General features: G+C 38.5%; 1 protein-coding gene and 1 pseudogene across 1 annotated transcript in view; one reads left to right on the top strand and one right to left on the bottom strand.

Annotated features, from left to right (window-relative positions):
• Positions 1-5324: 5324 nt before the first annotated feature.
• Positions 5325-12155, bottom strand: part of Ubtd2 (ubiquitin domain containing 2) — a 67106-nt gene continuing 60275 nt past the window's right edge. Inside the window, exon 3 of the mRNA XM_004644842.3 lies at positions 5325-5908. Within this exon, the coding sequence (XP_004644899.1) occupies positions 5511-5908 (398 nt within the window). The 3' untranslated portion in view covers positions 5325-5510. The remainder of the gene's footprint in view (positions 5909-12155) is intronic.
• Positions 7443-12063, top strand: LOC105744040 (annotated as a pseudogene).

Below are 12155 nucleotides of genomic sequence, written 5' to 3'. Positions count from 1 at the left end.
CTAGAAAAGGCCAAAACCTCACTGACTTCTTCAGAGTGGAACAGTCACCCACCTGAGAGGCATTTACAGAACCAGAGAAATGACAGGTTGAAGAAGAGCCCACATCACCGAGATTCACACTGAAATCACAGGAGACTGGCTGCAGCAAGAGTGATTGTCAGCTGTGTGCTGCTTCTCTTCTCAGTAAATAAAAATATTAAATCACAGCATTAGGCAGTGGGAAGTAGACACAAGGCATATCTGCTAACTGGTCCAATTAACAAGACCATTTAAAAAGCATATTTTAGGGGCTGCAGAGATAGTGATCTAGGTACCTATCTAGGCAAGTGCAAGGACGCGGGTTCGATTCCTGGTACCACAGGCCATATCAGTCTTGTCCTGGGTACTCAGAGACCTCCAAGATGGGGCATGGTGGTGCATGCCTATAATCTCAGTGCTGGGGAGGCTAAAACAGGAAATTCAATACAAGTCCAAGCTGTGTAGTGAGACCCTATGCCAAATACATAAAGATAAAAAAATTTTTTTTAAAAAAGTGTATTTGGGGCTGGTGAGATGGCTCAGTGGTCTAAAGCACCTACTTAGAACAAGCTTAGCAAAGCCCAGGGACTGCGGTTCAATCCCCCAGCACCACATGCCAGCCAGCCCGCCCCCTGGTGGACTGAGCTGGCCACACACACACACACACACACACAAGTAAATTAAAAAAGTGTATTTTAGAGCTGGGGTGATACTTGGTACTCTAAGTGCCTGCCTGGCAGCATAAAGACCCAGGTTCGATCTGTGGTACCACATGCCATGCCAGTCCTGGAAACCCAGGTACATCATGCTGGCCACTGAAACTGGGTGCGGTGGTGCACATGTGTAATTCCAGCAATGGGGAGGCTGAGACAGGAAGATCACTATGAGTAGGAGTTGTGTAGGGAGACCCTGTACCAAATAAATATTTTTTTTAAAAAAAAGTTATAAAAAGGCTTTTTCTTTTTTAAAAAAGTGTATTTTAAAAACTATGATAAAAATAAGGACTTCGGGGCTGGTGAGATGGCTCAGTGGTCTAAAGCACCTACTTAGAACAAGCTAAGCTAAGCAAAAGGACAGCGACCACGGTTCAATCCCCAGCACCACATGCCAGCCAGCCCGCCCCCTGGTGGGCTGAGCTGGCCACACACACACACACACACACTAAAATAAATAAATAAATAAATAAATAAGGACTTCTTCCTGCCCCAAATGGAGAAAAGATGGGTGAAAATCATTTCAGTAAGAAATACCAGCCGAGTGTGGTATCACCCACCTATAATCCCAGCACCCGAGAGTTTGAGGCCAGCATGGGCTACACAGTGAGTTCAAGGCCATCCTGGATTATATAGTAAGACCCTGTCTAAAAAAAAAAACAAAAAACCCCCAAAAAACAAAAAACAAAACAAAACAAAACAAAAAACACAAAAAAGTGTTGGGGTAGAGTATCCCCCCAAATAATGGAAAAAACAAATCTGGACTGCTATTTTATTCCTTTCACAGAAATAAACTCCATGTAACAATGAAACCACAAATGAAATATTAAAAACATGAAAGTTTTGTATAATCTCAGAATAAGTATAATCTTTGGATTCACCTATAAGCCATAAGCTTATGGCTAATAGCTAATGGTTCTGATCATGAAAAACTTAAATTTGTGCAAGACAAATCACACACACACAGAGACCAATTACAGCACACGACAAAAAAGGGCTAATTTTCTTACTATGAAAAAAGACCAAATTGGGTTAGGAACAAGGGGAAACAGACAATTTACAGAAAGAAAAAAATACAAACAGCTTTAAAATACACAATAAAATGTCAAAATTTCATTTGTAAGCAAAACACAAAGTTAAACTACAGGACAAAGTTTGTCACTTACCTGACTGCCAGAAATCAAAAAATTGGGTCCGGCTCAGCTGATAGCACACACTTAGAATCCCAGTCAAGTTGGGAGGCTGACATGTACAGGTTCTGAGGCCCACTGTGGGAGGGCCTCTCACATAGCAGACAAGTGATCGATGGCTGAGCTGTATGTATTGCTAGCTGTCTTTCTGAGACAAGGTGTTGACATAAGCTACCCAGGTTGGCCACAAAGTTCTGATCTCTCTGCCTCAGCCTCTGAAGTAGCTAGGATTAAAGCCTATATTATTGTGTCTGGCCTAAAGTATCTAAAAGCTAACTACATGGCTGGGATGTGGCTCAGCAGCAAATTACTTACCTAGGATGTCTAAGGCCCTGAATTCAATCCCTAACATTGAACAGTAAAATGTAAAATAAAATAAAATAAAATACAGCTGGGAATGCAGCTCAGCAGCACGTGCACCTTCTTGGCAAGCACAAGGTCCCGAGTTCAATTTCCAGTACCAAAAATAAATAAATAAAATAAAGTAAAATAGCATAAAATAAGATAAAATATAAAGCTACCTAGCAAAAGAGTAACACATGTATCCTTGTGGGAGAAGAAATAGGAGATTAAGAACAGGAATGGATGGGAGACTTTCCACTTAGTATGTCTGAGTTTTTTCTCATGGGCATATCTCACCTATTTTATTTGATTCTTTTATTTTTCTGTATTTTTAGGGAAGGGTCTACAGGGTGTTCAGGGTCTCATTACTAGATCAGACTTCTAGTGATCTGCCTGTTCACAGCCCCCCAAGAGCTGGGATTACAGATGCACGCCACCACGCCCAGTCTCAATTACCATCTCAGTGCATCGTGAGGGTGGGGCCAGCACAGCAGGCCTGGGGATCGAACCCCAAGACCCTGCACTTGCTTGCTGGTGCTTTAATCCACTGAGCTATTTGGCTGGCTCTCAATTTTTAAATAAAATTTACAGGACAAAAACTGGCAGGGTGCCCACTTGTAATTCCAGCTACTAGGGAGACTAAAACAGGAGAATTGTAGGTTTCAAGACCAGCTTGGGTACTCCAGCAAGACTGTGTCAAAATAAAAAGGGGTCAGGGATGGAGCTCAATGATAAAGCATTTACCTAGCACATGCAAGTCCCACATCTCTACCATCCCAAATCAACAACAGACATACCCTCATGTCAACCTTCCATTTGATCTAAAAACAGAATAATCTCAGGTCTTGAGAAAAACTTAATTGTGATTTTTTTGGGTCAGTTGCATGATTTTTTTTTTTTTTTTTTTTGTACTAGGAATTGAATGCAAGACCTTGACAGGCCAGCCCTATGCTACTGAGCTATATCCCCGACCCTACAACATGAGAGAAAAAATATTCTATCTTAAATTACATTTTCAAATACAGAACATGAAGCATAACTACAAATGACTATGGATAATTTGGCATAGCAAAACCTATGTTTTGGTAATAAAGATCTTGTTATGTATTTAGTTAAGGTTTTAGAAAGGATGAAAAACCTTCATATTTCTCATTAGAATAAGGCTAATTACCCTTACTTATATAGAGAGCAAGTTAAAAATTCAGAATAAAGGCAAAGACAAAGAGAAAAATCAAACTTTTTTTTTTTTTAAAAAAAACACAAAAACCCTACATACTGAAATACAATCAAGCATTGGTCCAATCTTCTATCTATCAGTCTATTGACAGTTAAACAGCACCATGGTTTCTTACCTCGGTTAAACATGCCCAGAGAATTGTTAAAGTATATGTTCCTTTAAAGTAAAATGAACTCTTAAAGAGAGGTCAAATCCTGAACAAACAAACAAGACCTTTTATAAACCATGTATTGTTGATGACATCACCAATTTTTTGAAGAAAAATAGGTTTAAACACTTTTTTCCAGTTGACCTTTGAGAGATGCTATTTGATGTGGGATACAAACCAGCAAAGCCTTTTTTGATGACAGGGCTGACAAACTGAAAGACCTTCATACGTCCACCTCTAAATATAAAAATTCCCCTTTGGAATTAATGCTGCTGTCTTAAATTTCAATCCAATCACCAGCAAACCTAAATTAGATGTAGCTATAATCCTTAAAATGATTGAATAAAATCAGGGAAATAGTTGAAGCTCTCAGAAACATGTTACAGGTATAGATATATTTAATCAGGCTATAGGAAATGTAATGCCATTTTAATGTTACATTTAAACTAATTCATGGTTTCATTTTGTCGCTAAAATTAATAATGATGCTTCACCTCCAAATAGTTGTGGAGGCTTGAGATTTCCTAGCAGAGAATAGCATTCTTAAGTGCCTCATTGCCTCGGCTTTTCAATATCCTGCATTTTCACGGGTACGGTGTAGTCACATTAGCCCCCTTCTTGCTTACAGAACTAACCTTTAAGAGGATCCAATAATCCCTCCCTCACAGCTTTGCTCCAGTCATAGTACAGAAGAATCAGGTTATTTCACTGGACTTTTAATCCCCTAATCTAATTTGCAGATGACTCTTAATCTGCCTGTTTGCTACAAAAGATGAGGGAGGAAAACTGTCATTCACCATGACTACAAGTGAGTGACACCAGTAAACCTTTCACACTTGTAAAATTCTGAGTTGAAATTTTCTCTAGAAAACGGAAAACAGGCACAGTTCTCACAGGCACAGAAAGAATGGGCTTTCCTTATACCACTCCTGCAGAGTGGAGAAATCATTTTGTTATCTTATAGTGGAAACAGCTGTCCTAGATTCTTGTATTTCCTGGCCCAGGAACTATGCATCTGGGTCAGAGTTAGCTATGAAAAGGTCCAAGCAGAGTAGATAAATCAATAAAGGCATATATATAGTAGTGACTTTCTAAGCTTCAATACGAAAACTGCTCTCTATGTATTTCAAAACATTTATGCAGCATTTTCAAACGCTTATCAGTTGAAAATTAGACATCTGCCTGCACTGACTAAATATTGCCTAGTGTTCCAGGAGGCTGCCTGCCACTATCATGTGGAAGGCACCGAAGTTTCATGTGATTGTAAATAAGGAGCTGATGTGTAATGGTAGGGAAAGTAATACTGAGACACAATTTGCCAGTCATACTCCTTTAGGACTAAATAAGAAATGAGCTATGAATAAAAAACCAAAATAGAAGCAAACTTCAAATCCTTCTCTTTACAGATTCCATTTTTTAAAAAAAGTTTTATAATGGTTACTGTTTCTGGAAATTATATAATTTGATATCTATCTATCTATATATATATATATATATATATATATTTTAAAAACTCTGCATTCAAAAGGTGCTTGGTGCTGTTTTTCAAGGGTACAATGTTTCATTTACAGTCCAAATCATTTAAATACAGCTACTATGTAGTTGAGTATTCTAAAATACATGGTAATTTCTTAACTGCTTCAATTTAGAAATTATAATTACATGAGTCTCAAAGGCTGGCTCTTTGTGTTTTATTATTTTTTGTTGGTCTCCATCACAGATGGAATTTTTCACTGGTAATTCCTCAGAACTAAATCCATTCATAGGGAATTTAGAGCAGTGAAAATAAATTTCACGCCATAGAGTAAGAAATGACAACAATAAAAAGGAGCAGAGCACTGTGGGAACCGGGGATGGATGGTTCAGTTCTCCACTGGTGTTGGGTTCTGCAAAGGCTGGCTCACTATAACCTGTACAACATAGTCCTTTGGGATCTTCAGCTCCTCCAGCTTCATTTTGTCAGTGAGAGGCCTGCCAGAAAAGAACCACCGCTGACTACTAGGTTCTACTCCTTCTGCTGCATGTAACCGTCTCTTCATGTGGAATACTGTGTCTGTGCTGCGTACCACAAGTTTGAGGTCTTTGCCAGTGGAAAGGCGCAAACGGAGCTGAGATTCATATCCAGAATTGGGTGGTGGCTCGGGAATATCCAGACTCTCTATGTCACTCTTTTCCTCTATCATGTTGATTGGTGGTGCCAAGCAATAGACTGGAAGTTGATATCGATTCCCCAGTTCATCATAGCATTCTGTAAGTGCACCTTTAGGGAGAGAAGATGTGAGTTAGACTTTATTTATTTATTTTTTTAAAAATTTGTTTGTTTTTGAGACAGGGTCTTGCTTTGATATAGGCTGCCTTGAATTCACTTACGGTAGTCCAGGTGATCCTCCTGCCTCAGCCTCCTGAGTGCTGGGATTACAGGTATGTTCTACTACACCTGGCATGAGGTAGGCTTTAAATGAATGTATTCCTGCTTACATCTTAAAAAATGCTTATACTTCTGCTAAATGGCTTCTGTATAGAAACAAAGTGAAATTATACTAGTCACTACAAGCTGAGTTTCTATTTATCCAATTTTACATTAACCAAGATGCTAGTGCCTTTAATTTTTGTTTTTATTTAATTGACTCTAGCTCCTTATCCCTGCTTCTTTGAAAACATTTAATACCTAGTCCACAATTTTAATAAAAAAGAAGAGAAATGCAAGCACACAAAATTCAATTTTATTAATATTATTAATGCTTATAACAAATTAAGAGGAAATTTAAATTATAAGAGGACATATTTTTAAAGAGCCCTAGCTATGCAGCCCAGCTTGATATGGAACTCATGGCAATCTTCTTGCCTCAGCCTCCCAAGTGCTAGGATTATAAGTACGTGACGCCATGCCCAGTCTATACAGGACATCTGTTGAAGAAATGAATCAGCTACCTAAAACAAATCAAAAAGAAAAAAAAAATGGATCCCTAAGCCCAATTCACCACAACACAAGTATTCCACAGCAGTTTTCTTATTGCCTAGACTTCTAGACTGAGTACTGGACTTGGCCAGAAATCTTAGTCCAAAGATCTTAGTCCAAAGAGATCACTAATTAGAGATGACAACCTTATTCCAGTTGCTGCAGACTCACCACTTATATAGGAATTCATTAGCATAACTGCCACTGAAATGACTGAGGTGTTTAATTTAGCCTCAATTAATACATTATGGAGAAGCTATTAAAAAAAAGAGAGAACTGAAGGGGTATGAAGTTTATAATGAGCTAGCTCTTGGGGGAGAAGAAAGCATTAATGATTTTTTGAAAAGTATTAATGGCCTTTTTTTAAACACAGTAAAGCTGCATTATAATTACCAGGACCTCCTTAGGGAGCTTAAAAGCATGACTTAATGAACATTTTATTTTAAGGTTATATACAATCTCCCCTTTCCTCCAACTGAAAAATGTCATCAATATCGATTTGGGCTAAAGAATATATATTAAAAATACTGAAACATGGGGTAGTGAAGGTAAGGAACAGGATGCTGAAAATCATCAATGAACAAGTGAGTTAACAAACAGATTTCTCTGGAATAAGTAGAAACTACAAGAGATTGAAACTAATCACTAATATACCATGGGACTCATTTGGTTTGCCATCTAAATTTCACAAAATGGACTTAGTCAGAAAGCAGAACATATATGACTTTTTTACATAATTTTTGGTACTAGGGATTTTTTTTGGAGACCAAATCACTTTACTGGGGGGCTTGGGAATGGGAAGAAGCCACCGAAAAGACGCTTCACACGAGATCTGATGTTCGCGGCACAGCTGGATCTCTCCGGGTCCACTGTGGCCAAGAGTGGTACTAGGGATTATATGAAGGTCTTCATACATGCTAGGTAAGCTTTCTACCCATGAATTATGCAATCCTTATGGTTCAGCCTTACCAGTAGGTGGGATGACAGGTATATGGCCCTCCACTTGGCTTTAATCCCTGTTAGAGATTCATGTTTAGCCTTTGTGCTGTTCAGTACCATTGCTATAACAATGGAGAAATGGATCTATTTCAGGCACAATTATGATCACTAGCAGTTCGCCTACCAGCAGAACCATCACACTGCACCATCAGTTTTTGTTACTGTTGTTTTGAGACAGTGTCTTGCTATGTAATGCAGGCTGGTCTTGAGGTTTTTTTTTTTTTTTTTTAATGTATTTAGTACAGGGTCTACAGGGTTTCACTATGAAGATCGGACTCATAGTGATCCTTCTGTTTTTAGCCTCCCAAGCACTGGGATTATAGGCATCTCAATCGCCATCTCAGCCTCCCTAGTGCTGGGATTACAGGTGTCCGCCACCATGCCCAGACTCTACTGCTGGCTCAGCTCGCCTGGGGGGTAGGGTCTGCGTGGCATGTGGTGCCAGGGATCGAACCCTGGCCCCTGTGCTTGCCTAAGCAAGTGCTTAGTCTGCTAAGCTACCTTGTGGGCCGTTGAGCTTTTTATGTAGCCCAGGCTGGCCTCAAACTCATGGCGATCCTCCTGCTTCAGCCTCCCAAAATGCCAGGATTACAGGTGTGTATTATCACACCCAGTAGCATCTTTTATAAACATGGATACAGTCAGTGTAAAAACGAAACTGTTAATGCTTTAGACAGCACAGTCCTGAGACAAAGAAGCTTATTTACCTCGATGTCACAATAGCAAAGTCTTTCAGACAGCCTGGCCATTAGCCACTGAGAAACAGCAAAGAGAAGGTGGGCAGTTCACTGCAAACCCATTTTCCTCTATTAGGAAAATACTTTTAGTTACACACGCCACTGATGCATGGCTGCAGTCAGTAATGTGAGCTTTGTAGGTACCAACAGCACATTTACATAACTGTTCTACTAGTTTAAAAAAAAGTTTTCCAAAACAAACAAACAAACAAACAAACAAACCAACCAAAACAAAATTCTCTAGGTACCACATCACATCATTATCTTTTGAATCAGTACCAAGAAAAAAAATTTCTAGCCTTCTTTTTCACTAGCTATACAACTGTGAGCAACATCCTTTAACCTGAAATATTTTTCTAAATGAACAAAATAAGTCAGTAGGATAAAACTGACTTTCCAGCTTACACTTGTTAGCTTCACATACCATTTCAGAGGTAAGATAGAAAGACTGTAAATGAAAGCAGTAAAGGTCTAGGCAGGGAAATGTCCTCACTGAAAAACATGCTACATTTCCAGCCCCTTCAGAAGCTAAGCCTACAGATGCCATGGCTGCCTCTTATATGGAACTGAAACAGGAGTGCAGGCCAACTCACAATCAACAGGCACTTTGCTTCTTACTAGATGTGAATACTCCACACCACAGTGGAATGCTCAAAACCACTTCCACAGAGAGAGGAAAATGATACAGCTCAAAAAATAAGAAACAAGTGAAAGTTAAACAAGCTTTTATTTTTCTTATTTTTACCAGATGTAACATAAGTTCACCAAAAAATAAAGTAACAGTGTATTCAATTCTGGTTCACATAAACACACGTAAGCTTATATATAAGGGAAATGAATGAAATCAATGATTTAGGGATAGAAGGGACTAAGATTATTTTATTATAAAGTATATACACTACCTATGAAGTAGTATAATGTTATACGAAAGCGGACTTGGGAGAGCTATTAATGTGCATTGCAAATATTAAGGCAATCACTAAAAAATGTAAGACAAGAATAATACCTAATATGCTAAGAAAAGGGAAAAATGAAACTGAAATGTTCAATTAAAACAGAAATAGAAAACAGAATTGAGGATCAAACCAGGAACAAAGACAAAAAACAGAAAACAATAAATATGGTAGATAGTAACCCATCTACTGATATTAAATATCAGTCATCTAAATGCACCAAATAAACAGATTGAATCAGAGTAGATTTTTTAAAACATGATGATATACCATACCAACGGTCATCAAATAAAGTAGAAATACACATTATTTCAGACTAAGCAGACTTCAGAGCAAGGAAAATAATTAGGCTAAAGAAGGCTATTATATCATGATGAAGGGTCAATTCTCCAAGATAATAATCCTTAGTGTGTTTGTACCTGGTAAGAGCATACATGTGGCTGAGATATATATAGCTCAGTGGTAGAATACTTACTTACCTAGCATGTGCAAGGCCGTGGGTTCAATCTCCTATTCCACAAAACAAACAGCAATAACAAACAAAAACCACACATATGTAAGCTGCTAAAATTGTAAAGAGAAACAGTTGAAACCAGTAACTATTGCAGTTGAATAAGCAACACCTCTCAAAGAGAAATGGACAGATATGCCAAGCACAAAAATCAGAAACAACATAAACTTTTTGTTTTGTTTTTTGGTAATACTGAGGGAACTGAACCCAGGACCTTCACACTACATCCCTAGCCCTTTACTTTTTATTTTGAGACAGGTGTCACTAAATTGCTCAGGTGGGACTCAAACTTGCAACTGGTTCTCTAACCTCAGCCTCTCAAAAATGCTGGGATCAAATATGTGTGCCATTGTACACAGCTCAGAAATTATATACTTTAAAACTCAGTAACACCATTAACTGAAGGACATGTATAAATTACTTGATTCAAAAATAGCAAAATATACATTCTTGAACCTCATATGGAACATTCACCAAATTTCAAATTACAGAAATCATAAAATGGCTTTCAGACGATAAGCTAAAATCAAGATAAATGGATAGTAAACATTATTAAATGCAAGGGTCAAAAAGGCAAAATCAAAAGAAGGATTTTTTTTGGCAATATCAAAAGAAATTTAAAAGTTTTTTAACTGAATGAAAATTTGTTTCTACAAACAAGTAATTTGTTTGTAGAATTAGCAAAAGTACTGCTTTTGGGGAAATTTATAATGCATGTATTAGAAAAAAAGATTTAAAATCAACCACCTAAACTTCTATCTTAGGAAACTAGAAGACAACCAAGATCAATCTAAAGTAAGCAGAAGAAAAAGAAATAATTTACAGTAGAAATCAATGAAATTTAAAAGAAATTTAAAAAATCAATGACACCACAAGCTGGTTCTCTGAAACATCAATAAAAAAAAAAAAAATCAACAAGCTGTCGATCAAGAAATAAGAGAGTAGAGTATTCTGCTGCTGTCCAGCAAAGAGGAAACCACGGCTCTCTGAGACACCCAAAACACAAAAATTAACACTGAAAATAAGGCCATGTCAGTATGGCAGGTGCAAACCGTGTGCCCTTGGCCACTGCTGCAGCCTCCAAGCCAGGTCTGAGGCCAAGAACAGCTCTTGGAGACACTGGTAACAAAGTCAGCAAGCCAGAGCGCCCCTGAAAAAGGAAGCAAAAACTTCGGTGACTGGAAAAGTTACTGCTAAAAAACTACAGAAACTTCTGGAAAAAGTGCCTATGTGTGTGCCAAAGCCTGAGCTTGTGCTTGTTAAGGATGAAAACCTTTCTTATGAACCCATTTTGGTTGATACTCCCTCTCCAAGCCCCATGGAGACCTCTGGATGTGCCCCTGCTTAAGAAGATCTGTGTCAGCTTTCTCTGATGTCATTCTGGCTGTGAATGATGTGGATGCAGAAGATGGAGGAGATCTAAACCTCTGTAGTGAATACGTAAAAGATATCTACGCTTACACAACTTGAGGAAGAGCAGGCAGTCAGACCAAAACACCGACTGGGTCGAGAAATCACTGGAAACATGAGAGCCATCCTCACTGACTGGCTAGTACAGGTTCAGATGAAATTCAGGTTGCTGCAGGAGACCATGTACATGACTGTGTCCATTACTGACCAGTTCATGCAGAACAATTGTGTGCCTAAGAAGATGCTGCAGCTGGTCGGAGTCACTGCTATGTTCATCGCAAGCAAATATGAAGAAATGTACCCTCCAGACATTGGGGATTTTGCCTGTGTGAGTAACAACATTTACACTAAGCACGAGATCAGGCAGATGGAAACGAAGATCCTAAGAGTTTTAAACTTCGGTCTGGGTCACCCACTCCCCCTGCACTTTCTTTGTAGAGCATCTAAGATTGGAGAGGTGGATGTTGAACAACATACACTGGCTAAATACCTGATGGAACTGTTTACGTTGGACTATGATATGGTGTACTTTCCTCCTTCTCAAATTGCAGCAGGAGCTTATTGCTTAGCACAGGAAATTCTTGATTATGGTGAATGGACACCAACTCTGCAGCATTACCTGTTGTACACTGAAGAGTCTCTTTTTCCTGTAACGCAGCATCTGGCTAAGAATTTAGTAGTGGTCAACCATGGGCTTACAAAGCATATGACTATGAAGAATAAGTATGCCTCCTCAAAGTATGCTAACATCATCACTCTAGCGCAGTTAATTGTGCATTTGTTGAAAATTTGGCCAAGGCTGTGGCAAAGGTGTACCTTGTAAACTCGAATACTATCTGCAAATAAAATTGGCACCATGTGCCACTTGTACATACAAAAAAAAAAAAAAAGAAATAAGTAAATACAAGTTGCCAATATCAGAAAGGAGAGAAAACAAT

Source organism: Octodon degus, unplaced genomic scaffold, assembly GCF_000260255.1.
Source record: "Octodon degus isolate 3935 unplaced genomic scaffold, OctDeg1.0 scaffold00212, whole genome shotgun sequence".
Lineage (NCBI taxonomy): Eukaryota > Metazoa > Chordata > Mammalia > Rodentia > Octodontidae > Octodon > Octodon degus.
The sequence above is the reverse complement of the archived record's forward strand: the minus strand, read 5'-3'. Positions and strand labels throughout refer to the sequence as shown.